This window comes from Astatotilapia calliptera, unplaced genomic scaffold, assembly GCF_900246225.1.
Source record: "Astatotilapia calliptera unplaced genomic scaffold, fAstCal1.2 U_scaffold_53, whole genome shotgun sequence".
In the NCBI taxonomy this organism is placed as follows: domain Eukaryota; kingdom Metazoa; phylum Chordata; class Actinopteri; order Cichliformes; family Cichlidae; genus Astatotilapia; species Astatotilapia calliptera.
This window is the reverse complement of record NW_020535793.1, coordinates 42,290-70,240: the sequence shown is the minus strand read 5'-3', so window position 1 is coordinate 70,240 and position 27,951 is coordinate 42,290. Positions and strand designations below refer to the sequence as shown.

The 27,951-nt window shown below is 40.3% G+C and overlaps 3 protein-coding genes and 1 long non-coding RNA gene across 4 annotated transcripts; 3 read left to right on the top strand and 1 right to left on the bottom strand.

Moving 5' to 3' along the window:
• Positions 1-1,279: 1,279 nt before the first annotated feature.
• LOC113018280 (uncharacterized) lies at positions 1,280-2,634 on the top strand. The gene is made up of 3 exons (XR_003271743.1): positions 1,280-1,617; positions 1,899-1,965; positions 2,133-2,634. It is a non-coding gene; the product is annotated as an uncharacterized LOC113018280 (long non-coding RNA).
• Positions 2,635-3,180: 546 nt separating this feature from the next.
• On the top strand, positions 3,181-5,566 carry LOC113018276 (uncharacterized). The gene is made up of 3 exons (XM_026161335.1): positions 3,181-3,918; positions 4,411-5,387; positions 5,507-5,566. Exons 1-3 carry the CDS (start codon positions 3,747-3,749, stop codon positions 5,564-5,566), a joined length of 1,209 nt encoding a protein of 402 aa, XP_026017120.1. The 5' UTR covers positions 3,181-3,746.
• On the bottom strand, positions 5,124-9,485 carry LOC113018275 (uncharacterized). The gene is made up of 5 exons (XM_026161333.1): positions 8,982-9,485; positions 8,215-8,335; positions 6,972-7,519; positions 6,539-6,722; positions 5,124-6,274 (listed from the first exon to the last, which is right to left on the bottom strand). Exons 1-5 carry the CDS (start codon positions 9,005-9,007, stop codon positions 5,960-5,962), a joined length of 1,194 nt encoding a protein of 397 aa, XP_026017118.1. The 5' UTR covers positions 9,008-9,485; the 3' UTR covers positions 5,124-5,959.
• An 8,727-nt stretch (positions 9,486-18,212) lies between these two features.
• LOC113018279 (uncharacterized) lies at positions 18,213-27,696 on the top strand. The gene is made up of 5 exons (XM_026161337.1): positions 18,213-18,280; positions 19,281-19,562; positions 19,646-19,879; positions 19,951-20,055; positions 27,263-27,696. The coding sequence occupies exons 1-5, from the start codon at positions 18,226-18,228 to the stop codon at positions 27,283-27,285; spliced, it is 699 nt and encodes a 232-aa protein (XP_026017122.1). The 5' UTR covers positions 18,213-18,225; the 3' UTR covers positions 27,286-27,696.
• Positions 27,697-27,951: the final 255 nt, after the last annotated feature.

Here is a 27,951-nt window from a genome sequence, read left to right as displayed (position 1 = left end):
CCCAAAGTGAGCGGAGAATCAGGTGAATCGAGGACAAAAAAGGTGAGTTTCTCCCTATGATTCCCCGAAGTGCACAGTGACACTGGACCAGTGTGAAAAGAAATTTTAGTGAAAACCTGGTTATTAATCGCTCTAACTGGAATGGGCGGCTCAAGGCGCACGAGCGGAACGCCTAATCGTTCAGCGAGATCGAGACTGATTAAATTCTGTTCAGAACCAGAATCTAATAAGGCTGTGCACGAATGAGTAATCTGTAGCATCTCCAAGGTGACAGGGAGTTGTAAACGGGGTTTCTGACCAGAATTCGAACCGCCCACCCGTATCCCCGATTCTACCGGCGGGCGACACCTTTTCCCTCCTTCGGGCATGCAGCAATCAAGTGTTCCAGCGAGCCACAGTAAAAACAGGCATGAGCCCGACGCCGCCGCTCCCTCTCCTCCGGTGTCAACCGTGACCGGCCAATCTGCATAGGCTCCGGCTCGGGATTAGTGACGTAAGCCGAGGCGACAAACTCATGCGAGTCCACAGTCGGAGGCGGCGACGGTGACGTACCCGGAAACGAGCGCGGTAAACGGCGCTGGGATTTGTAGTTCCTGTCCCTCTCCCTGTCACGCAACCTGTTGTCAATGCGAAGGGAGAGGGACGCTAGTTCCTCAAAAGATTTTGGCTCATCACGGGAGGCAAGCTGGTCTTTCATACCCTCGTTCAATGCCCGGAAAAACACCCCACGCAGAGCGTCGTCAGGCCAACCGGTTTTAAGATATCTTATTAGAATCCGCAATAAATGTGCGTGGAGAACGACCGAAAACAAGGTCGACCTGAAGCAAAAACCCGCTACAACTCCCTGGATCCCCTGAAAATGGTTCGGGCTCCGGGGACGTAGCATCACGGAAAGCTGATGTAGGTGGAGATGCAACGGCAACAGGTTGAGGCAGAGGAGCTGGTGTACCGGAGTCTTGGCCCGCGGGGCCCGAGGCGGAACCAGCAGCAGTAGAAATATCCGCTTGTAGAGCCTGGAGGGACTCCAGTATTTTACTTTGGCCATCTCTAAGAGTCTGCTGCTGGGCTAACAGGAACTGAATAGATTGTTCATGACTTCCTAATATCGCCCCCTGCCTCTGAATGGCTGACCGTTCCGCGTCTGCTGAGTCCATAACTGCTGGCCAGATTCTACTGTTACGGCCGAGACCGTTTCAGACGAGTGACAGGACTCAAACGCAAAACGCCGAACAGCTCGTAAGTATGTTTTAAGAATAATGTTTAATGTTTATGTAACCCTGGAGAGTTACTAAGGGTTTTAGTGTGTTATGAGTGATGTTAGTATTTTGAGTTCACTGTTAAGTTTTATTAAGTTAAATTATTTTGTTGAGAATTAATAAAATAGAAGATGTCTATAATGTCCTGATGGTCCTTGAAGTATACAGGGGGAAGTACCGCCTCCTGCCGTTCACTGCATAGCAGCTACGGATATCAGGAGAGAGGGAGAGGAAGAAAAGTCAGTTTTTTCCAAGTGAAAAGCGTGGTTGTTTTTATTCAGTCGGATTGTACGGTGGAAATAAACTATCTGGAAATTGTTGTTAACCAGAAAGGAGTTTGTTACTGCTCGGATTCTTCTGGGTGAGTTAATTTGTTGTGAACAAGAATATTGTGAGTTTAAGCCACTAACGATGACATGCTAGCGGCTATCGCGGCTATTGCTATTAGCCATGTGGCTGTACATGTGTGATTGTGAGGATTATACTGTATGTTAGAGTTTGTTAGCTTCCTATGACGATGCATGTAAAGATTGTAAGTCATATGTATGCTGTAGATGTTGATATGTTCCTATATCAATCCTTAATTGTGTTCATTGTGAGGTGAATACAGTTTAAAGAAAATGGGGTTATGTTTCTTTGTAGTTGTGCTACAACGCTTCACCATCGCCATTTTGAAGCTCCAGGAGAGCCCATTTTATTGGTTACTTTGGTAAGAAGTTATCATTGTCTATGTTTTGGAATATTCTGTCGTTCTTTCTGTATACTGGAAAGGTAAAATACAAATTTGTTAGTATGTATGAACGAAACATAAGAAAGGATATATGTCTAAATGACTAAATATAGATTTTTGAATGTTATTCTGACTGTGTTATACAGGTCAGGTTTTTTTACTTGGGAGTACAGTTCAGTGATGATCCAGTCCAAAGATGGCGAGCCACCCTTCCAGGATCCTTGAGATGATTGCTCTAGGAAGAGAACTAAATTCTTTGGACGAACTGTGAACTGTACAAACTCTACTTAAGTGGTAGGATAGATTTGCACCTCATTCCTCCTTTGCACACCCTGCAAGGAGAATCCTCATTGCTGGACTCACACTTAAGGGTGTCGGCTGACACGAGAGAGAGACTGAGTCAAATCCCCCCCGGGGTTGTGTGTGTTTTGTTTATTATTTTCCATGACTTGGGCCCAATTTTTCCTTTCATGTACTGTTATTGTTTTCATTGTATGTATGTAAGATTCTTTAATTGTCAATACAAATTGATCAAACCAAGTTCTCAGAGCGTTTCATTAGTCATCCACTGCTCCAGTAGTCGAACCTCAGCTATTGGCCCAACACACAGGTGACCATTTAAATCTGTATCCCAAGTGTTGAAAGGGGTGTTACATTTACACAAAATATTCATAAACAAAAGGTGAGAGTAGACGTTAAACTAAGTAACGATCTGGTCCGGGTCAGAGAGGACAGCTATTCCAGGGATTGGACTGGAAAGCAAGTCACATAGGGTCCAGGAAAAGGTCGGGGTCACTGTAACAGAATGCAAATGTTCAAAACACAGATAAGGAGGCATATGAATATATTGTTGGCTCAGAATCCTCCTTCGTACTGCGTACTTGCCAACGGAGGTCGGAGATGACATAGAGGGGTGAGTAGTCCGGGTGTGTAAATCCAAAAAACTCCTGGCGTGGAGGCAGAGAGGCAGGTAGGTAATTTTGGTAATAGCCTGAGGGACTGCCAGAAGGTCCAGCATCCAAGTAGAAGCTCTTCGACAGGGGTTGACAGTTAGGTGTAGCTAAGAAGAGGCGCACAAAAAACAAACATATAGTGAGGCAAGGTGATTCACAAAAACACGTAGGGAATTATGGTGGTGGCCTGCACTGACTGATGTTAGCAGAGAATCTGGCGAAGAGAGATTGAGAACGCTGGCCTTATGAGTCCCCGGCTAATAGCTAGGTTTCATTTGACGTAGACGTGACGTCGACGTAAAGCGCGAAATTTGACTGGCGGTCGGAAGTGAAAAAGATAAGCGCAAAATCACAGACAGACAGTACGCAAAATGCCTATGTCCTGTTGTGTTTACGGATGCTCCAGTAGGTCGACCAGAGAAACTGATAAACGGTATTTTAGGGTACCAAAAATAGCCCAACGAAGAGGAGAAAAATGGAAAATTCTAACCGAAAAACGTAGGAAAAAATGGATTTTAAATTTACGTTTACAGTCGGGAGGAGCAGAGTCTGCCAATGCCCGTGTCTGCAGCGACCACTTCTTCAGAGGTAATGTTATGTTTGCAAACGAACTTATTAGCATTAGGTTGTCGTTAAATTCTCGTTTACTTAGTGCTTTTAAGTTAGTAGTCTAATATTGACTTGATTGGGACTATAGGCTGCCCAAGTGCTTTGGATGATGAAGAGTCGGAGGACTGGGCTCCGACGGTCAATCTCGGCTACGAACGAAAACCCAGATCGGAATCAGTTCTCAAACGAGAGAAAAGAATGAAGCTTAAGGCAGAACAGCATCGATGTGCAGAGGCGATTTTGGATATGCAACAGACGGCTGAGAGCCCGGATTTGAGCCTAGTGACAGTGGAGAACCCCGAACTGCAGCTTCCAGCTGAGAATCCACAACCAGAAGACTTCAGTGTGAATGAGACATTCACTTATCCAGGTAAGATATTGTGCTGAGATGTAAAACAAACAAGAATCATGTCAAAGAGAAAAAGATGCCATTATCTGTAATGATTATGGTCCAAGTTACATATTACATGTTTGTGATTTTTTAATCACAGAGTAAATCCATACCATTTTATTCAGAAAAAAAGAAAAAGTGGCACTTATTACCGTCAGGCACACACCACAGGTTTTTGTACACTGCTATGGTTCTTATATTGCCAGATTCCAGACAGTCTCCTTTCACAGATAAGTAAAGATATCCGTAATGTAAGGTTTCTGTGGTGAGAAACATATAAATATATTTTTTGTTTAGACGCAACATGTTTTTTTGTTGATTAAAAAAAATAATTACATTAAATTAACATAGCGAATTAAACACATTACACCAGATTCTAATAGCCCACTAAAAAACTCCTACAGTGAAAATGAGTAAAAATTGAGGTTGCCTCTATTATGCTGATTATGCTCCCCCACTGTTATATTGCAGGCTGTGCGGATGCTGGATGCCAGACAGAGCTGACGATGGATGACATCGAGAAGATGGAGGATGTTTTGAGACAGAACACAGCAGAGCTGGTTGATCTTCGGAGCAAGGCTCTGGACACACAGTTCAGCCAGGAGGCTTTTGAAAAAAATGAAGACAAGACAAAGTTCTACACAGGGCTCCCCAACTTCTTAGTTTTAATTCAGATTTTTGAACTGTGCGAGCCCTATATCACCTCGGGACCTATGTCTTTGTTGTCCAAATTTGAACAATTCATACTAGTTTTGCTGAGGCTGAGACTAAATCTGCCCCTGAAAGATTTAGCTTTCAGGTTCAATATTTCTCTGTCCACTGCTTCTAGAGTTTGGCATAAAGTAATTGACATACTTCATAAAAGGTTAGAGTTCCTAATTGAGTGGCCAGAGCGACATGTTCTTCAAGCTACGATGCCACTGAGTTTCAGACAGGCATTTGGATGTAAAGTGGCTGTGATTGTTGATTGCTTTGAAGTCTTTATTGAGAGACCATCTAATCTTCTTGCACAAGCTCAAACTTGGTCCAACTACAAGCACCATCACACTGTAAAATTTTTGATTGGTGTTGCCCCCCAAGGCTACGTCACTTACATATCTTCTGCCTGGGGAGGGAGAGTTAGCGATAAGCAGATCACAATAGAGAGTGGCCTCCTAAAGAACTTGTTACCTGGAGATATTGTCCCTGCAGATCGTGGATTCAATATTGGCGATAATGTGGGGTTTTACTGTGCTTCACTACAGACACCGGCATTCACTAAAGGGAGAAAACAGCTGTCAGCCTATGAAGTGGCAGAGACAAGGAAAATAGCCAATTTGCGTATCCATGTTGAGCGAGTCATAGGTTTAGTCAGGAGGAAATATCAAATTCTGCAGAGCAGGGCTATGCCAATAGAGAACATGTCCACAAAGCCAGGTGAGACACATGCATTGATCGACAAGATTGGGGTAATTTGTTGTGCCTTATCAAATCTCTCCGAGTCTGTTGTCCCACTGGAGTAAGGGGGGTGGGTGGTAATCAATCAGTTAAAAAAAATTAAATGTCTTGTCACTGTCACGGCTCACAGAAGGGGGTGGAGAGGAAGAGTAGTGTCCAGTATCTGCTGCTTGGCTCTGGTGATAAGTAGAACAGGGTAGAGTAATAGTAGTACCTAAGTCCTGACTCCTGATTAGTCTGTAAATGTTTTCAAATGAAATATTTTTCTCCAACTGTCATATTGTGCTGGCAGTTTGTACAGTATTATACTGTGAGATGGATTGCAATCTATTTTGTTTATTTGTTTAAAAGTCTAATCTTGTAAATAAACCACCAATGTATTATTATGCTGCCTCAATAGCATTTAATCATTGTGTAGTGTTACACAACACTTAAATGACACAATTAAATGTACAATAAAATTAAATGACAATTTGTGCTCTAATGCTACGTCAGAGCAAATACAATAGCCAGAACTCATAATGACTACCATCAGGTCATAACAATATTCAAAATGTCATTATGTTGTCGTCCTTTTATCACATTACACATGTATGTTTGTAACTTGCTGTCCCAGTATTTCTGGGAGTATACTGTTTCTAAAAAAACACTCAACTTTAGGAATCGCATCATCCCAAAACTCAAGGTCAGGCAAAATCCTTTCAACAAATATGTCATTGCGGTTCCACACAACAAAGTCACAGTACTCTGCATTTGCAATGTGAAGCTGTGCCTGAATTTGGTAATAGTAGTCATGAGTTGGGTCCAGTGTGACATTATCCCCGTCACTGATGAGGCAGAAGCCCTTCTCCCCAGCACGCATGCGCAGGTTGACCGCATCTTTCTGAGAGTGTGGGCACTAAAATCACAGTGATGAGAACAACAATCAAGATTTATCTGATGAAACAGTGAAGAAGCAAAGATGATGGGTGTGGTCTGTGTTATCATAATCTCTCATTGCCCAAAACAAATGTCTATTTGACACAGACAATAAAGCCTCATCTTATCTTAATTGAACAATAGATTAGAAATTAGAAAAGGTATTTCCTGCATTTTTACTCAGTTCACTGATTCTTATGGAAAGATGTCACACCTATGGCCTTGACTACAACAGAGTCAATACCTTAATCTCGCAGATGCCAGTTCCATGACAGTCACAAGTGACTATCCCATCAGGGGAGGACCCCATGTATGGCCACTTGGGGTTCAGCCAGAGACCGCTGTCCATACATGAGAAGCCTGCATGCTCCTGGCTCATAAGCTTCTCATATGCTCCTCTGGGTGGTGCTTCATGTTTGCATCCATAACTATAAACAGTACACATGCCAAACATGAAAAGGAAATTATTACTTAGTATTGGATGTGTAAAACAGTAAAGTGATGTATTATACAATATGCCATTACCCTAAACTATACTTAGTTCTTACCCTGTATAACCCTAGCCGTATAAGCCTATAACTAACCTCCATCTTCATAACACTTTTTTAGTTACAGTTATGGACAGTTTCATACCCCAAATCTTAACTCTGCCTTACCCTACATCAAACCCTAAATACCTTGTAGCAGCTGTGGTGAACCTATATGCCTCTGGATAGCATATGGCCTTGATCAAGCTCTTTGATGGTTGCTGGGGGTTGGTCTTAAGAACTTGTTTCAGCTTAGAGGCAGTTACGCGTCCAGCTCTTTGCCTAAACCAAATACTGCTTGCACTCTGACTTCGAGTCGCCCTCTCTACAGCCTGGACTTGGGACAGGGTGAGCTCTTCAAGCTGGAAGTCCAGGCATAGCTCTTCAAGGTCTTTGGGGGGGAGCTGCAGTGTCTCTGGTGTTCTGTACTCAGGCACAGTTTTAGGAAGCATGCTAGACTGGGGGACAAATTCTTTGTGGTAAGGTTCCCTAGACATCAGTGCTGCACTCCTTGGACAGTTTTTGCTTAAACTCTCAAAAAACCTACAGTATGTCTCTGAATCTCTCTGCACTCTTGGGCATGGAAGTGATTTCCCAACCTTTTGTGTACTTGTGCAGCCATCAATGGAACACTCAAGCTTTCGTTTTTTTGACTTTGCTGAAGAGAAGTCAATCAGAGTTACTGGGCAAGCAGGAATCTGGAAAAATTAAGCCAAAGAAGATCATTAAAATTTAAAAAGCTCTTTTCCAAAACGCTATATATTCGTTTCCAAAAATATTCGAAATTGAACAGTGATGGCAGTGGAGTGAGTATGTGTGTTTTAGGCTGGGTATAGTGGTTGGTTGGCAGTGAAGTGTGTGTGTGTATGTTGGGTGGGGATGGAGGTGCCATGTGCTGGGTATAAAAGGAGTGGAAAGTAAGCAGTTCCATGTTGATGAAAATGTGGTGTGAGGAGTTGTGAGTATTGAGGAATGCATGAGAAATGTGAATATATAAAGTGCTGCAGTCAGGTGTGTGTGTGCGCAGAAAACAAGTGCTAGGGTGTTGAGGCATGCATGAGAAGGGTGTGATATACAGTATACGGTTCTGCAGTCATGGTTATGTTAGTCATGAAAAAGGAAATGGCTTTTAAATGCTGTTATAGCGTTTTGGAATAGAACTCTTCATTTATTAAAGTACTGCCTTTTGTCTGACCCCTCACCTGCAACCTGCCCGGCTTGATTAGATCTACCAGGAGCTTGAAGCCCCCGCCGGTATAGCCTACAGGGTCATTGAGGCACTCAAGCTTCCCCACCACGACAAGGTAGCAGTATAGGGGAAGATATTTTATCCTACTGTCACATGAAGTCCCAATATAACATTCTTTATCCTACATTTTGCTTTTTGGCTTACCTTTTTAACATGAGATGGCATCAGCCACTTGCACTGCTCTGATGTGCATGTCGCTCTCATTTTCACCCCAGCTTCAACTGCAAAAAGAACAGCTCCAACGTGCGAGCATGATTCTGATAGTCTGGAAATAGAGCACATAATCTTTTTAACATGAAATGCAATATTTACAGTACATTTTGATGATGCATAGCTTACTAATACTAATGTGCAATGGCACTTTATTTGAAGTAACATGTTTATTCATTAACTCTTTCTCAACAGCCTATAGAGAAATCATTATCTAGGTGATGACATGACTGAATAGTTCTACCCTCTATCTGAAAAATGCATCTGAGTGTCATGAGGGATCTAAGGCAATCACACAAATTCTTAGCTGATGAATTCTTAGCTAAAAGAAAACACTCTCTCCCCACTACTACTGAAGTACACCTGCAAAATGCTAGCAGTGCCCTATGCGTATATGTGTGTGTGTGTGTGTGTGTGTGTGTGTGTGTATGTGTGTGTTCTCATTGCAATAACATCCTACTTAATTAGGCTACTAACCCTGCCATACAATTGCAATGAGCTGCAATCACTTCTCCATCCTCCTTTGCAATTACCCAAGTCTTCAGAGGTGTCTCGTTAGACCGCTGAGAATGGTTTACCTTGAAACAAACAACTGTCACTCTAACGAAGTCCTAAGGATGTGGCATGTTTGTTGACGTTAAAGCCGCTACCGCTAACTGTTAGCGTGTTTAAGATAAAGCAATATAAGAACAAACACTCACCCTTGCAAACACCAAACTGTATCCATCACGGAGACGTTTTGTTCCAAGGTTGTGGACCCACCCGCTGACAAAAAAAATTGTACGCCTCCAGACTCTTGAAAGCTTTCATTTGCTGCCTAGTGTAGTAAGAAGTCTGGAGGACCAAGTAGTTGGTGATATCCACAGCCTCGATAGTAGGCAAATCCTTTACTTCTGTGGTGTATTCGGACATTTTCAAAGAATACGGATCACGTCCGATATATTTTTTAACTATCTGTTTATATCTCTCCCGAGAAACGGGGTCTAAAGTTGCACAATAGCTGCTCTCCTGACTCTCCACAGTGTCCTCCATGTTTACTTCCGCCCTCCACTCAAAAATCGCGCTGCCTCCGCACGTCATCAGAACCACGTGACCGCAACCCAACTATTACCCACAGATGTAAGCGATCAGCAAAAACACTGAGGCCCCTCCCAGGGGTGGAGACGCCGGCTCGGAGGGAGACACACTGGCACACACCCGGACCATGACAGAACTGGATCTGAGCTGATTCTGAGAATCATCATGAGCTTGCAAGGAGATTGTAAGCACATGATGGTGCCATCAAAAATTATCAGCAGTTAGGGAGCATTTTATATATATATATATATATGTATATATATATATATGTATATATATATATATATATATATATATATATATATATATATTAGGGGTGCAACGATATTCGTATCGATATTGAACTGTTCGATACAGTGCTTTCGGTTCGGTACGCATATGTATCGAACAATACAACATTTGTAATTTATTTTATCAATTTTCCTTCTGTCGATGCTGTCTGTGTTGAGCGCTCAGTGAATCTGTGTTCGACTACTCCGCCTAGGCTGCACTGTCCAGCGCAGATCCACTGAGCGCTCAACACAGACAGCATCGTCAGAAGGAAGAGCGCAGGGCAAGCTAGCGAGACAGAAGTTAAGCTCTCCTTTTAACATGGACCTCCCCCACTCTCATTCAGATCTGGCGTTTGGAATTATTTTGGTTTTCATGTGACGTATGACCCTGAAGGTAAGCGAGTCATGGACTAAAGTAAAACAGTATGTTGGATGTGCCATGCAATGCTCAATTACATTGGTGTGAACTAGTGTGTTAGCGCAGTTAGCTCGTTAACGTGTTGGCCGTCTAGCCCCATGCACGGGGCGATCGGCGGTAGCTCGTTAACGGAGATTTGCCGTGTTGTGGCGTTAAGGTCATTTCAACGAGATTAACCTGAAAGCACTAGTGGTAACACAACGAATATGACTGCACATTTACTCCGACATCATCCTAGTGCAAAGACAAGTGGAAGCAGACAAAAAAAAGCAAGCATGCTACTAACTTTAGCCGAGTCATTTAGACAGCTGTTAGCACATGATTCTCCTTATGCTGCTGAGAATATAGCCCAGAAGAAGCGGATAGTATAGCTTTTATTTTGGAAAGAGCCATTTCTCTGTATAAACTCTCTTTTCCAAAGATGAGTGATTCCTCAATCAGATACAGGGCTCGCAAAATCGCTAGCCCGACGTCCCGGAGCTAGCGATTTTTTTCAGACGGGGTACCAAAATCTTTCTCTTCCCTGCCCGTCGGGCTATTGTAGGAAAAATATATGTCAATGCTTTTGCATTCTTTCAGAAATGTAGCTGGGTAATTATGTCATTGGCATCGGTGAGCCACTGTCAATATGTGACATATTGAAGTCGCGTTTGAATTTGCGCTTGTTTTTTTGCTTTCACTTTGCAATCGTGCGAACTGTGTATAGAGAGCGACAGCACTGATCTGTGAGTGATGATAATTTGTGCACCAATTCCTCTGACATCGTCTTATTAATCGTTAGCTTACTATGGAAACATGACAAGTGAAATCTCCCGCAGCTTAAACATGTGAGAGGTTGATCGCGCAGAGAATCGCTGAGCTTATGTGAGTGCGTGTGTAAAAGCATTTCAGTTCTGCTGAGCCAAATAAGACAGGTCAGGGTGAAGAAGTGACAGCCAAAGAAAAGCTTATCACAAAACGGAGAAGTTATGACAAATCAGACTATAAGGCAAAAAGAAAGTGCAGCTTTATGGTTTCATGGACAAAATAATTTCTGTGGCTGCAATATGACGAGCTAAATAACCAGGGCTGCACATAAGTGGTCCGCAGGTGTGCATTCGCTGTCAAAATAAAAAACACGCACAAGGGTTAGGGTTAAATTTAAAAACTGTACTTTTGAGTTAAAATATATATTTATAATTTTAATAAATGACAAATTAAAAATGCTTGAACATTTTTTTTGTATCGAAAAAATATCGAACCGTGACACCAAAGTATCGAACCGAACCGAACCGTGAATTTTGTGTATCGTTGCACCCCTAATATATATATATATATTCTACAGAACATCATATGGTACATAGACCATACATATCCACTGGCGTGTAGCCCACATGTAATATCACAGCACTCCTGGTGTACATCGATTGACCAGCAGATGTCAGGGTGCTTCATGTGATCTTTCTTTTGGCGAAACCATTGACCGGAAAGATTCAACACATTCACGACGCTTCATCACACCCTAGATGAAGGAAGAGACAAATGTTAAAACAATAGTAAAATAATACTATTTAATGCTGTTTTAACTTCAGATGTTCTTCTGATGCACCATGGCCGAAACCATACACAGGATCTCAGCACATACACCTCATACCAAGTGTCATGCACAGTGAAGGAAAGGTCATGATTTGGGTTTGCCCTGTAACCGCAGAACTGCGGCACCTTGTAGTTATTGAGTCAACCATGAACTTTGTGTACCAAAATATTTATGTGAGACCATCTCATTAAACGTTTGACCTACGACCACGAAATAGGACAATGATCCCAATGATACCAACAAATCCCATGTATATTAAAATAAAATAAAAATCTGCATGGACAGAAAGGGTGAGCAATTTGTTTTATTAATTCTGACTTTTTTGTACCACATTATATGGACTCTTAATAACTAAAGCAAATTTACAGTTATCATCAAATATTTAACATTATTTTAGTTTAAGACTTTATCAGAGTTTTTATCATCCATTAAAACATCATTCTTATGGAGATGAAAGACATGTGAAGCTACAATTATTTTTTTTAATAAAGCATGAAGCTACTGTTACATCAAGTAAGACAAAAAAAAATCCTAAGCCAATGCCAAAATAAATTTTTGGCACAGTGAACAAAACTCAGGCATACTTGAGTGTGTTTATGTGTTAATTATACAGTGTTGTTACTACCTGCTTGCCAATTTGCTAGCAGGTGATGGCAGAAAGACAGATTCCCACTTGTGCTGAGACATGAAGTAGCCTGGCTCTGCCCTCATTTTCATCAGCTCTTATTATTATCCTCGACATAACTGTGAAGAAGTCATTAAAAATCCTGCGCAATACAGAGACAAGTGCTTAACAGGCCTGAGCCACAGTGAAACTGAGAGGTTATAAAAGTTCTGAGGCTGCTATCAAGAAGCACTAACTTCTGGTTTGTCTAATTTATCTGTCTGGGTGTATTTGGCACGGGGACCTGGCTGAGCATTTAACTATCAAAGCTTGATGATACGTCTGAATAATTTCTTTCTTTTTTTTTTTTTGTGTCCCGTTTGGATCTTTAGCCATCAGAATTGTTGTCTTAAGGCCAAGAAAGATGCCAAGCGGATTTATTTTACCAAGTGGATCATCATGGCCTTGCCATATTGGTCCATTTGATTGACCTTTATTATAATTATGAATTTATTTTATTTTCAGTTGCTACAAACGGGACAGACATGACTGGGGGATAGGACAGGGAGAAAGAATGAAAGAAAGAGAGGGAGAGAAACAAAACCAGAGGGGAGAAGAGACGGTGAGAAGGGGGGGAAGAGAGAAAAAAAACAAAAAAAACAAAAAAAAAAACCCAAACAAAACACCTGGATCACCTGTATGGAGAAAAAAAACAGAAGAGAAAGCAAACAACAAAGAGCAACATAATAAAAAAACAGCACCATCACAATAAACTAGCTAGCTAACAGTAGATACTAAATAATAAACGATATTGTGCAGCACGCAAGATAGACAGCGCACAATGTGCTTTGAGGCAGCAGCCAAGAAAGGTGTAGTCCGCGTCTGTGAACACCCGTGTGTACACCTGTGTGCATACCTGTGTGGATCAGCATGCTTGTATTCCAAAGGTTTCTCCATGTAACGATCTGCTAGGGAGTGTGGGGAGCCACAGCCCCGTCCACCAGGGTATAAAGCAGGTATAGAGGAGATCCAGGCCCCAGATATCCAGAGGCCCCAGAGTACAAGGACCCGAGGAGGACCACCAAAGGGGGGGGGGACCGTGCCACCCTCCTGGGAAGAGCTGAGTAGAGCCCCAAAGGAGACGGCCAGCACCTCCTCCCAGCCCCCCAGCCCTGACGGCTAACAGAACCGGGGTGAGTGAAGACCTCAAACCTCCCTACGCCCGCTCATATGTAGTGTTGCTGTGTGCTGTTCTAAAGTGCATTTAAAACACAGGAGAGCATGGTACTAGCTTCCTCTCAGAGAGCAGCACGGCTCTTCCCGAAAACCCTTAGTGTCTAAATGCATTTAAAATTGAGGGTAGGGCACCAGCGCCAGAGGTGGGTTGGAGTACACCGACCATCCTCTGGATGCTGTAAAACGTGCCCACCCCCAAGGCCCTATATGTATGTGTTATGTGAGAGTGTGAGTAATGTGGATGTCTAGGTTGCAGAATAAAACTGAGGCACAGGCGGCCAGAAGGGGACAGAGGGGGAGTGCCTCCCCTGCACCCTGGTGAGATACCTGCACCCCAAGCCCTGCGTGTGTGGGTGGGTGTGGTAGAGCGGGAATAGGGAGGCAGCTGAGGATGGGGAGGGAAGAAAGGGAGGGGCAAGTGGCCCCTCCCTGGGGCCAGCTCCTCCGCTGACCCCAGTAGGCACCCCCACACTCCGGAACCCACCAGGGCAAGGGGGCCCAGGCCCATCCGGACCAGGGCCCGCAGCTGCAGCACCGCCCAGCCCCACAGAGTCCGGGGCAGCCCACCCGACTCCTCACCAGAGAAAACTGCACCCACCCCATCATCCAATTAACTCCCAAACTACACAAGACAATAGACACCCAGGTTGAGTTCATTCTCCACCTCTCCTACTGTATATCTCTCCCCCAGCTGCAGAGTGAACTCCTGTAGTGAGGAGACCACCTGCAAAGATATAACGTCTGAATAATTTCTAAACTAATCAGTCAAACTGTAAAACCTACAGTTAAGAGTCATGAATTCATGCGCTCAAAGCCGTCCAGTGGTCCGGATTGGAGTCTTTGGCAAGTCTATGCTGGACCCTGGGCCTTATGTTTGACACCCCTGCTTTAAAGCTTGTGAGTTGTGTGTGTTTGTGGCTTTTTACTCCGGCTCAGTGGAGAGGACGCTGTTTTTTAATTAAGAGATAAATCAATTAGAGAACAATAAATACAATGAAAAAATGTAAAATAGCATAACCACAGAATCAGAAGTTTTCACACATGCACATCATCTTTGTATGGCTCAGTTCTCATATACTGAACATGCCACACACACACACACACACACACACACACACACACACACACACACACACACACACACACACACACACACACACACACACACACACACACACACACACACACAGAGTATGGCCTTGTCTCACTTGGAGACATTTCCTGTTTCTTCACAGTGTTATGGCTGTAAATTATGCTAGACAACGCTGTAACTATAATCAGCTTTAAACACACACACACACTCACATACATATACATAAACATGAGCGACAAACAGATTCTGATGTAAACATGAGGATTTTCTCCCATTTCATGCACTGTGAGCAGATGAATTAACATCCAAAAGAGACAACTTTGCTCCTAAATCATATCAACATATGTGAAATTACAGCATGAATTCAGAGAACAGGAGACAGTATTATTAATACCTGCATGAGCCCTCAGAACAGGTGATTCAAACCCTCTGTAGAGTGGACTGTTGCATAAATTGCAGAAGCTGTTGTTGAGTTATGATAATGGCGCCATCTGGTGGCCATGTGCCTAAATGCCAGCGAGACACATTCGGTGAAAAGAGCGATTTCGGTGATGGTTGGTGTTGGTGCTAGAGCATCTTTTTAAAGACTGTTTCACCTGTACATATAATATATAAGTGGGACATTTAGCTTGTTTTTAGTTTTTATCCTTTTTTAATGCCCTGTGCTTGTTTTATTGTAAATAAATTATGTTTACTGCTACACTTGAGTTTTGTACTCCTTGTCTACCACCCCCTTATATTTTTTTTAGCTGAAACAACGACTGTACAAAAGAAATAATAAAGTGTGTAATATTAAGATGAAATAGAATTTTAAAATATTACAGTTACCTTTGATACCAACAGGTATTGTCTTGGAGAAAAATGAACTACATTAGAAAATATGTGGGGTCATTTATATTATAGGCGCATCCTCAAAGAGTCATAAGGGACACATCAGTAAGAGCTCATACATATGCACAAAGCCAGGCCATAAACATACTCACGTCCTCTTTTATTTTGGTGACTGTTCTTCTGTGTCTTGTGTGTAGTTTAACTTCCTCCAAAGTCATCATGTTCGGTGCTTTTGGGTTTAATTCTTGTCCTCTGAGTCCAGTGTTTTGGGTCCCTCTCTTGTATGCCAAACAGCCAAAACAGGGAATAAGCTATGAAGTAAGATATTCATCCATCAACCAAGCATATCACAAAACTTCACATATGTCAATCAAACTGAAATGTCTTTTTCTGGGGTGTTTGACTGATTCGGTCTCACTGACACTTCATCACAGCTGCATCTTTCTTTGTGACCTTTCCTGTGATTGTGCAGCTTTTGAAAGGTTAAAAGGCAAGGTCAACTCAGATTACTTCATCATATTTATAGTTTTCACAGTGTCTTTGTTTGTGCCACATCTGCCAAAGACTCAAGAAGAAAAACAAGAAGTTCCTCAAATATTTTATTTGGACCCTATAGCTACCGCCCTATCTCCAAATTACTTCTACTTTCAAAAATTATTGAGGAAGTGCTTAATGAACACTGACTTTAGCAAAAACCCCAGTGATGCTTTGCCTGTGCTTATGAACAACATTTTTATTGAGAGTGCTGTAATCCATAATAAGTACATATAAGTAATAAATACACAGGTGTCTCCTATTATCGTCTTACAACTTATCTTAAAGCCTCCCCAACACACACACTCCCTACTTTGAACAAATAATAACAGACACAAAACAGCTAGAAACCTGGTTTATGATCAACATCTTAGTTTTTTCACCTGAATATCTAAAGTCTGTCCAGTTTTATAAGATTGGAGGCTAAGCTGTTGTACTCAGATCAAGCTGTTTTCACTTTTGTTACTGATGAAACATTTGGTATTCCAGCCTTATTAATGAATTCATATTTTCATATGTTTCACATTTTCACCCTTCATTTTGCTGTCTGCATTCATAAAGCCTGCATGAAACAGAAACAGCAAGAATGCATGGAGAGAAGCATCTCTGTAAGAGTCCATCGTCTGTTTTTGTATTTCCTGCCATGCTATTCTTTGCTCTACTGTAACTGTTAATGTGTATAAATAGAAATGCCTCTCTCTGTCAGTTTTTCTCTTCTTCGCTTTTTCATCGTGTATTTCTGCTTTTACAGTTACAGTCTTTTCTGCTTGTTTCATCTGCCAGTGCTTTTTGTGTTTTGGGTGCACATTTTTTTTTACACAGCAGTCATTTCACACATGTCTGGTGTTGATGCATAATATGACACCTTTCTGATCTTTGCATGTCATATTTCTTTCATTGTTCAGCATTCACACATGTATCATGCCCTTACTTCTCTTGCAGACTTCATGTTTCTTTAAAAAGAGAAATAAACAAAAAATTGAATTATTACAGGGTTGAGTAATGCTATCCACGAGTTGTTCATTTACACTGCATTTGATTCCCCCCCCCCCCCCCCCCCCCCCCCCCCCCATTTGATACATTGAGAGAAACAGGATACTTTGTATCTGTAATCACACCAGCAGAGACAACATATTGTCAAGGAGTAAAACAGAAACAGAGGAAGGATCAGTATGTTTGATTTGGCACAGAAACATAGCTATAATTCAGTACGGAAGGATCATAAGAAAGAAATGACCATGATTTATTAATGTACAGAATTTAGATAGAGGTATTTGGCAGTTAGACTCCGATGGCCCGTTGATCCCAGCAGTGATAGGGATTAGAGCAGGACTCCCTGTGAGGGTGGGGATGAATATGGAGGCTTGAATACAGCCTGAGTGATGAGAGGCGGTGATGTGGAGAAGGTGGGTTGCACAAAGGCGTCTGCAAAGGAGAGTGACAGACGCGCAGTGAGATTTAAAGTATGTGGCATGAGTGCTACTTTGTCTGATGAAGGCTGGGAGAAAAATGATTGGACAACATCAGTGATGTCACCAAACAGCTTCTCACCTGGGAAAGTAGAAGTGACGTGAAGCTTAGAATTAGCCGGCAACACCTGGGAGCAGACAGATGTGAGACCTGAGATCTTCCTTATTAAACTTATGCATAAGATTCCTTATAACGGGATGGAAAGATGAGCTAAAGATGAGCTAACTCGGGGTGACCATTGGTAGAACAGACTGCACTTCAGTCTCCACTCCACTGAGAATCTCTACTCCAAATCTGAGCCTGATAAAGAAAAGCAAATAAACAGACATTAAAAGGCAGTATTCCTCACTAGGTTTTAGTATAACATCAGTAGCTGGTGTATCTGTAAGTAGTTTTTAATCTCTGAATAAAACACATTATAAAAATGAGCCAAAAAGAGGAAATGCTTGATAGTGAAATATGTGATCTCAAAAATATTGTGGTAAAAGCAAGAAGAAAAATATAATACTGCTTCTCAAAGGAAGTTTTCATGTGGGTGAGCTTAAGATGCTTTTATCTCAAAATAACAAAAGCAACACACAGATGTTTTGTCGTGCTGTTATATGTCATATATGAATAGCTGCTGCACTAATTTGATAGGAGGAGGAAGTGATCTGAAGGTGTTGCATGCACACATATTTGCCGTAATTTCCATGTCCATTTGGTCATAAGACTTTGTAGTTTTAAGAAGATGACTTCTGCTTTTAAGCAATCATTCTTTAATAAGACAGCAGCTGAGGGTTTTGAAAGCTCATTAGTCAACTTTCTGATTAGACAGTGAAGTCTGCAACAGCCATGTTCTTCACAGAAGCTGAATGTTTGTTCTGGGTTTTTGTTCTCTCTCTCTCAGGTAGGAAAGATTCTGTTTTACCAGATCCCTTAATTCAATGTCCACTTATATGTATGTTAATGTTGCATTAATGCATAGGTAACATTTTACAGTTGTAGATATTTGAGACATGTAAAATGAACATTTGCTGTTGTTTAGTTTATGCTAAAAGAAGGAATTTTGCTGTATTCCGTAAGATCATCTTTTCTGGTCTTCCTGTCCTTTCACAGCCACTTGTTTCTAAAAAGTACACTTTATTATTACATAAGCTGCTAGTTTCTCAGAATTATGTACTAAACGTGGCCTTGCTTCAGTGCCATGAATCACTGGGTTTAACCCACACTAACTCACTCCCGGCTTGGCTCACATAGCTTCGTAAATGATTATTCTCGAACAACTACAGCGCCTAATCAGGATATTTAAGAAAGTAAAAGTGAGATTTTCATATTTGTTGGTAACTATTAGTGTGCAGAATTATTATGCAACTAAATGAAAAATGAATATTTCCCCATTTCCTTTGTTTATTTTCAGCCAATGAAGTGAGAATGACAAAACAAACAACTTTAAAACTTTAAATTTATAAATAAATGTTTTTGACATAAAAAAAAGTCATTGACCAAAACACTGAATTTACTTTCAAGTTGAAGATTGTTGGTTATTTGATTTCTCAATGATCAAATGTTTTCTGCAGCAGCACCCGGAACCTCCCAGACAATGTTCGGAGAGGGTTTTGGTCAGAAGAAGAAGTACTATAATTTTCCAGTTAATATGAAATCAATGGAAAATAACACGTTTGATTCTTCTCAAATCTTTGGTGGTCTGTTTTTAACACATTTCTTGACCCTGTGACTTTTTGCAACAAAACATTTGATGGTTCTCTGATAACGTTGCAATATATTAGCAATTTTCAGAGTGCTGCATGGAAAAATGCATGAAACTTATATTGTCAGAATAACATATGAATGTTATAGAAATTGTGTAAATCTGCACAGATGCTTGTTAATCAAATGTTGTGTTAAAGGTGTTCAGGGACAAACAAACAGCATCTGTGCCTTGAAAGGTTCATCAGTGAATCTGTCCTGCTCACATCAACATCCAACATCAAGCATGAACTGGTACAGTGTACACAGGGGGGGCTTCAAGATTGAGACATCTGCAGATGGAAAGTACAGCATGTCAGCAGATAGTAACTTGACTCTGACAGTCAACAATCTAGCAGAGAATGATGCAAACATTTACTGCTGCAGAGAACCTGCTGACAAATCAGACTGTGGCCAAAGGGGAATTTCTCTCAGTGTTGCAGGTACAGTGGTTTTATCAAAGCGTTAAGAACTCATCTATGAATAATCAATGTATTGATATTATTTCAATTAATGATCCTCTCAGAGCTGCAGGTAAAGGTGATTCCTGCCACAGAGGGACAGACAGTAACACTGATGTGCAGCAGCAGCTGTCCTCTGACTGAAAAGCCTGCAGCCTACATCTGGTACAAGAACAGAGAGTTTCTCTATGAGGACTGGTCTCCCTGGTACCAAGAGCTGCTCAGCAGTGAGGAAGCAGTCACATACTCCTGTGCTGTCAAAGGTTACGAGGATCTCAGAGCCCCTCAAGTCTCTGTGGGTGAGTCATGATGTTCAGTCAAATGATTCTCAGTAAACATACTCAGTACTCTAATATTTCATTTCATCTAGATTTCATCACACCAACATGCTTCAATGTGACGTACACTAAAAGCGAAATGTGTCCTTATCAGCAGGGATCAGAACATGAGCCTTGTTCCATCACATTTCCCAGAGGTGAACACACAAACACATCTTCTTACTGATCTCTGAAGTACACTGTTTGTATATTCACTTTTTAAACATGATTTAATTAACTGAATCACATATGTATTTAATCACATTAAACTATGTTTGAAGACATGTATAATGGAAATGGGTGCAAGATATAAAATTAAACAAAGCAAAGCGAGGCTTTTCCTTAGGAGAAGACAGAGCATGTACACAAAACTATGGTAATTGAGAAAAATAGTAAAGAAATAGCAGGGTATAAAATATGCATATTAATAATGTAGTGACTGATGAAAGGCAAACTAAGCTAAATGAGCGTTTTTAGCTAACAGCTACAATAAGCATAACAGTTACTGTACGGTAGAGCTGGGCGATAGAACGATAACGATATGTATCGCGATATAACTTTTACTCGATAGAGAAATTAAACTATCGCGATAGACCTCGCCGCTCTTGTCCTCTTAAAAAAATAAAAATTAAAAAAAAAAAGGTCAGCCAATCCAAATTAAGTAGCGCAGAACCGAACCAATCACAGCCGCAGCGTCACGTCGCGTGACTTGTTACGTACAGCACAAGGGCCAAGCCGCACATGTGTATTTGTTTGGGAAGCAGCCAGCCACCGTACTGCCCGGGTAATGGAGGAAATGAGTGTGCCGACTAGAAAAATCAACCGAGCGTGACCGAAGAGAAAACAGATGATGGTTCCAATGCCGGAGAGATTGTCGAACAGAAGAGCCATAGAAGTTCCGTAGTGTGAAGGTATTTCGGCTATTTCAAGTCTGACAAAAAACAGAGTAGCGTGCACTGTAAATTGTGCCGAAAGCAAGTCTGGAAATACAATAAACTGGTGCATGCGTCACACTGCGCCACGTTATTGTTTCGGTGAAATGAATTTCTACAATACTGTTACTGTTAATTCTACTCTCTGCAGTGTTTAAATGCTTACATATACACACAGTTACTGTCCGTCCACACATACGACTCGGTTCTGCTTCTATGCCCCAGCTTTGTTTACTTTTTCCCAACGAGGCTTCTAGACTTCTGATTGGCCAACATTTCTGCATGGTTAGGAATCTAGCGCCACCTGCTGCTTTGGCATGTTCATAGCAGCGTTTTCCTTCATTTCTGCCTTTATGTGTGGACGGGATTATTTTTTAAAACGAAAACGGAAAATCTCCGTTTTCAAAAATACCCGTGTACGTGTGGACGTAGCCTCAGTCTCTGACTGGAAGCGCTAATTCGTCATTCGGCTTTTGTCAGACTAAAGTAACTGTTAAAACTGTTTGAAAAGCTAAGCTATACAACAAGGAGAGATTGAGAATTTCCTTTTAGTTCTCAGTTTATTTGATATTGACAAAAGTTAGTCAGTTTTGTCTGTTCTTCTGTAAAACAAACTAAGATTTATTTTTAGAATTAATATTTTGTTTCTAAGTGGAATTGATAATTTAGTAGTCTGTTTCGTTTGTTCTATTTTGAAACTTAAACGGTTTAGCGGCTGCCTTTTGTGTAGTTTGCAATATTTGCCTTTATTTATCTGAAAAAGTCTCATGTTTATTTATCTGAAAAAGTCTCATGTTCCAACATCTACCCTGTTGAACTTCATCCATCCATTCGCGTCCGCTTAATGGATGAACTTATTATGGGAAATAAATATTTAAATAAAAACAAGCTGCTGATTATTTCACATTTTACTTGTGAGCAACGGCACATTTAAATCTTACAAATATAGTTATTTGGCTTATATCGTGATAGATATCGTTATCGCCTGAAATGAAAAAAACATATCGTGATATGAAAAAATCTTATATCGCCCAGCTCTACTGTACGGCTATCATTTGTTAACATGACGCTTGTTCTTATACATGTAATACATTTATTACCAACCTGAGAGTTTATCCGCTGGTCATTCGACATGACGAATGACTTCTGAAGTCTTAATTCAGCTCAAGACGCTGTAGATTCCCGTCAGTAACACTTTCGGTTCGCTAGTAAAACGTAGTTCTATTAATTTGCGCTTGAACCGGAACCGGATGTAAGTTCCAAAAAACTGAATTTTGGAACTGAAATTGAATTGTAGAACTGAAACTGAATGGTGAGAAGTGAAACTGAAATTATTCGAGAGCTGAATTTTTAAAGGATAAAATGCAGTTTCAAAGCAAATTAATTCATTTTCAAAATATAAAATTCAATTTCAATTTAGTGATGATCATTTTCAAACCATAAATTCAATTTCAAATTAGACTAATTCAAATTCAGTTTTCAAAAGCATTTATTCAAGTTACAATTCAGATTCAATCTGAGCAATTCAAATTCAAATTGAACTTATTCAAATTCAGTTTCTGATGGCACAGATTTCTGCCCATAAGGATCACTCAAGATTTCCCACACCACAAGATTCAAGATTCTTTATTTGTCACGTGCATAGTTATACAAGTACAACATGCAGTGAAATGTTACCTGTGCGAAAACAGAGAGAACAGTATATACAGTGAGTGATTATTAAACAAAGAGGACATTATGTGCAGTAAGTGAGTGAGTTATATATAAATCATGTCTGACAGACACTGTACACACAGTATTATTAGTATATTACAGTATTATTATAAAAAAATGATCTGGATACAAATATTTCATTTCATTTATTTTTGTCCAGATTCCATTTCAAAGGTGCTACAGTGTGACTTATGCTTATACAATCATGCGTTCTTACAAACAAGCATCAGTGGATAAGCCGTCCTCCATCACATATCCCACAGGGAAGGTTTTCACAAACAAACTATAAAACCATTTGTTTGTATTTATTGAAACTTATATTTTGGTCAATCATATAAGTTCTTTCAATGTTTCATGAGTAACACGAAGTGTATTCATCTCGTATCAAAAGAGGTTCACATTCAAAGAGCTTCTTCAACATTGTGATTTGTAGCACCAGCTGTAACCTGACTGATGATCAAACTGTCTACATGTGGTATCACAACAAAATAAACTATTATGAGATATCAATACTCAAGAAAAGTTTTTAAGTGTCAACGATATATTGGTTCCACTGTTTCCTGTTGATCTTAGCATTTAGAGTACTGAAACACATTTTAGAATTTTACTGGTTTTTGTCTTTTGCCCACAACTGAGACTGTTCGTCAGACCTAGAATCTGTGTATGTGACACTTGCAGTAACTAGCAGACACTTCTTGTTTCTTCGCAATGTTATGGCTGGGCACTAAACAAGCCAAAACTGTAACCTGTTACACACACACACAAACACGCACAGACACACACTTGGGCAAGAAATATATTCAGATGTTTTTTGTTGCATTTTAACCATTTCATGAACTGAGCTCAGATGAATTATCATCCAGAAGAAACAACTGCAATCTTTGTAAAAAAAAAAAAAAAAAATGTGTAAAACACATTTACAAAGTGAAACAGAGTAACAGGATACAATATTACCACTACCTGCATGAACCTCAGAGCAGGTGATTAAATCATCCCTCAACAGTAGAGACTGTTATATTGAGAGCACAAGCAGTTGTTGAAATGATGAGTTATGATAATGGCTCCATCTCGTGGCCATGTCTCTAACTGCTAAAGAGCAGAAAGAGTGAAGAGGGCTCCTGCAATTAGGAGTCCACCAAATTGTTTGGATTCATAGTGACGTTGTGAAGTCAGCATGTGCTGATTTTTCATTGGTTACCCGAAAGAATGTGTTCTATGCAAAGTGAGATTTAGTAAACAGCAAGACTGATTTAAAAGCACAATTCTTGAGTGAAAGGTGTTGAGTGAACAAGGCTGCATGTCACTGCTGCAAGGTGAAGAGTTCAACCACTAGAGGGCAGCAGACATAAAATTTTTATAGTTTTTCAGTTAGTATTTTACAATTTTTCAAATGTAAAATACTAACTTGTTCAGACAGCTATAGTTTATAAATGCATAAATTATTTAAAGAGGAAGGAAGTTTGGGTTCAGTTTGAAACCTGCATGATATGTAAAACCAATGAACACGAACTAAATGCCATTTTAACATAATCTGACATGCTGGCCAGGAATTTGACATACCAGTGTATGCCCTGTCTGCTTTGTCTCTATTTGACAAATGAATTGCAGTCCAAAAGGCCTGCTAAGGTTCTAGGCGCACCCTAAAAGAGTCATTAGGAATTAGGAATCAATTAATGTTTATTTGTATAGCACATTTAAAAAGGACCTATGTCCATCAAAGTGCTTCACAAAAGTGCCACAATGCAGGTTACAACAAAAGACAACGAAAACAGTTATAGTTACAGCAACAGTTACAGTTATGTAGCACAAATGCAGACCAGGTGGAAGTCTGAACTAACTTGCTTCAAAGGCTAGATTAAGCAAGTGAGTTTTTAAGCGCAATTTAAACGATTGTATGGACGTCAGTCAGAGCACATATTCACAAAGTCAGGCCATATAAAAATTAATGAACTAATCTGGCTAAACATGGTCCCTGGGTCTTGGTTTAGGAGTTTTGGGATGTTTTTCTAGTTTTGTATTTTTAATTATCTTTGTTTCATGATTCTATATTCTGCATATATTATATTTACATTTGTCTTGTTTCTTAGTTTTATGGGTGTTGCATTCAGGGTTTTCTTGGAGAGTGTTAAGGGTTTCTGGTTAAGGGTGCTTTCTTGGAGCAGCCTATTCTGGTGTATTTCTTTATACTGTATTTGTATTTTCAGGTTTTAATTCTCTTGTTTATTTCTGTTCTTGGTTTTAGTCTGGTTTGTGTTATTCCTTGAATCCCCATTCCTCCCTCCTTCGTGGTTCTGTGTCTGGCTTAGTCCATAACTACCGCCCCATTGCTAAGTTACTTTTACTTTTACTTAATGAGCAGCTGTTTAAGATAATGAAAGGCAAACATTTATTATATAAACATCTGATTTTGGGTAAAAAACAAAACAAAAAACAAACAATGCTGCTTTGCCTGTCCTTATGAAAAACATTTTAATTGAGAGTATCTATAATAAGACATACATACGTAAGTACACAGGTGTCTGCTATTATCATCTTACAACTTAACTTAACACCCCCCAAACACACACACTCCCTACTTTGAACAAATAATGACATACACAAAACAATCTGATTGAAACCTGGGCATTATTTATGATCAACATCTCAGCTTTAAGGAAAATATCCAAAGTCTGTCCAGTTTTATAAGATTGGAGGCTAAGCTGTTGTACTCAGATCAAACTGTTTTCACTTTTGTGACTGATAAAATTTGTGGTATTCCAGCCTTACTAATGAATTCATATTTTCATATGTTTCACATTCGCATTTTGCTGTCTGCATTCATAAAACCTGCATGAAACAGAAACAGCAAGAATGCATGAACCAAAGCATCTCTGTAAGAGTGCATCGTCTGTTTTTCTGTTTCCTGCCATGCTATTCTTTGCTTTACTCTAACTGTTTCTAATGTGTATAAATACAAATGCCTCTCTGTCAGTTTTTCTCTTCTTTGATTGTTCATCATGTATTTCTGCTTTTACAGTTTTAAATTTCTGGTGTTCCTTTCTGTTAAATTATCTGTGGTTAGACTGTCTTTTCTGTTTGTTTCATCTGCCAGTCCGTTTTGGGTGCACTTTTTGTAAACAGCAGGACTTTCTCACATGGCTGATGCTGATGCATAAGATAACATTTTTCTCATCTTTGCATGCCACACTTCTTCCATTGTGCAGCATTCACACGTACACCATGGCCTTGATTAGCTTGCAGAGACTTCCTGTGTTTTTGAAAGAATGAGTTATTGCACGAGTTGTTAGATGTTAGGCATTCAATACACTGCATAGGACATTTTTTTGAATTTTCCCCATTTGATACATTTAGAAAAGCAGGGCATTTTGTTGTATCTGTAAACACATTCAACAGAGACAACATTTTGTCAAGTTGTAAAAACTTACATTACTGCATTAAAATGACAATTTGAATCACTGGAAATCAGATGAATTGTTTTCATGGTGTCCCATGATACACTTTTTTCTTCACTCACCTCTTCTCACTTCCTAAGAGTTGATACACCAGGCTGCGTTTAATCATTAATCTCTGGTTCTCTTCTGTAGTGTGGCTTCTGTCCTGTCCCACTGCCCCCACCCCTAACTGGTCACAGCATATGGCTCCACCCTCCCTGAGCCTGGTTCTGCTGGAGGTTTCTTCCTGTTTTTCCTTCCCACTGTTGCCATGTGCTTGCTCTTACACTATAAAGCACCTTGAGGCACATTTAGTTGTGATTTGTTGCTATATCAATATAACTGAACTGAATTAGTGAACTATTAAGTTGGATTTGATAACGTGTGATAACTGAAGGTGCTGAGGAAATAAAACTGCTACATCTGCACTAAGATTTGTAACAAGATTTAGAAAGTACCGTCCTCTCTTACTCATGCCCCATTCAACTTCATTATCTAATAAGCCATTTCCTGTAGAAGGAGCACAGCAATGTCTTTTTCTGTACTGAGCTCATGTAACATTGCTCACCTTTATCGCATTTAAAGTTTCTGTTCTCCTATACTCTCCTTATCTTTAAAACACAATATATGAATATATCTCCATCAGGGATTGTCTGTGATTTCTAAAGACTGTCTTTCAATGGGTTCACGGAAAAAGTAATTGGTCTTCTGTAAGTAATATGCCCGCTGATCATCATTCTTTGAGAACTGAGAACTGTAACAACAAAACATCCTCGAACATTTCTTCTTCTTTTACAGCATTCAAATAACCTGAAATCTTGCTTTGATTTACAGCTTCAGTTTTCATTCACCTTGCCTGTCCACTGCTTTGATTTGCCTCCACTTCTCTTTCCCTTTTGCCACAGCTTCTGCATTTCACTTCGTCATCCTCCTGCACTGTTTACAAGTCCATTTTCACACCACCATGGAGAGCTGTTTGCTGGTTGCTATCTACAGCACTATCTGTGACTAGGTGTTCATTTGCATCACAACCTGCAGATCATTGCTTACAATAACCACTGTCACCAGCCTTCTACTGCTTCCTTGAACCACTGGCCTGAGCCTGCAACTCACTTGTTCCATTGTCCACTGTTATTTAGGCAGGCAGTATGAGCACTGCTGTCAAAGCACAACATGTGTAACTGAGCTGGGACAATAATAGTACACAAATCATTGCCATATTTAATTCTTTTAGACACTGAAATGTCTTTCAAAGGGTCATTCATATGTATAAATATCTGTCTTTAAAGAGACTGAACGTGTTGGAGTCTGATGTCTTTGCAACCAAGATGATCTGTTCATCTGGAATTAAGGAGGTGGGCAACAGATCCACACAGAGGATACAAACAACGGAGAGACAGCTGCCAACAAGTAATTCAATACCACACCTCTCTCAACCAAAACCTGAACATCTTCGTCTCAAAGAAAAACAACAGCCCTGTAGACTTCTCTTACCCTCTCAAGAAAGCAATTCTGAAAAGAGAAGCAGTGCAAACATCCACTCATTCAGTAGCTACACACACCCTCAGAGAGGAAGTTGTTTCCATCCTGGTTTTGGAACAGCAGGCTCTACTCCAACTTTCTGCTCAATAAAGTTTGTCACCATATATTTCCTCTGTAGTTGAGTGACTTTTGTATGACTTCAGCATCACAACTGGTGTATCTGTTTTTAAACTCTGCATAAAACACATAATAAAAATCAGTTGAAAAGAAAAAACATGGCTGACTCCTGACTTTAGAAATATTTGGCAGTAAACGCACTAATTCCAAATGTTGTACTAAAAGACAAAAACCTGTTGTTTCATAAAGTTTTCATGTGTGTGAGCTTGAGATGCTTTTGAATTGAACATTAAAAGTTCAAAGTGTCTGTGTCTGTGGGATTTCTTCTTAGTTTTATCTGGACCACAAAATGACAACCAAACCACATGTACCTGTTCTG

Excerpts from the sequence above, each read along its gene's own strand:
- LOC113018276 (XM_026161335.1), top strand. The coding sequence starts at position 3,747 with ATGAAGCTTAAGGCAGAACAGCATCGATGTGCAGAGGCGATTTTGGAT. Across the intron at positions 3,919-4,410 it reads TGAGACATTCACTTATCCAG|GCTGTGCGGATGCTGGATGC; the intron begins GTAAGATATTGT and ends GTTATATTGCAG. Across the intron at positions 5,388-5,506 it reads CATTGATCGACAAGATTGGG|AAGGGGGTGGAGAGGAAGAG; the intron begins GTAATTTGTTGT and ends CACGGCTCACAG.
- LOC113018275 (XM_026161333.1), bottom strand. The coding sequence starts at position 9,007 with ATGGATACAGTTTGGTGTTTGCAAGG. Across the intron at positions 8,336-8,981 it reads ACAGTTTGGTGTTTGCAAGG|ACTATCAGAATCATGCTCGC; the intron begins GTGAGTGTTTGT and ends CTCTATTTCCAG. Across the intron at positions 6,723-6,971 it reads TTCACCACAGCTGCTACAAG|TTATGGATGCAAACATGAAG; the intron begins GTATTTAGGGTT and ends TACTGTTTATAG.
- LOC113018279 (XM_026161337.1), top strand. The coding sequence starts at position 18,226 with ATGTTCTTCACAGAAGCTGAATGTTTGTTCTGGGTTTTTGTTCTCTCT. Across the intron at positions 18,281-19,280 it reads TTTTGTTCTCTCTCTCTCAG|GTGTTCAGGGACAAACAAAC; the intron begins GTAGGAAAGATT and ends GTTGTGTTAAAG. Across the intron at positions 20,056-27,262 it reads TTCCATCACATTTCCCAGAG|AGACTGAACGTGTTGGAGTC; the intron begins GTGAACACACAA and ends CTGTCTTTAAAG.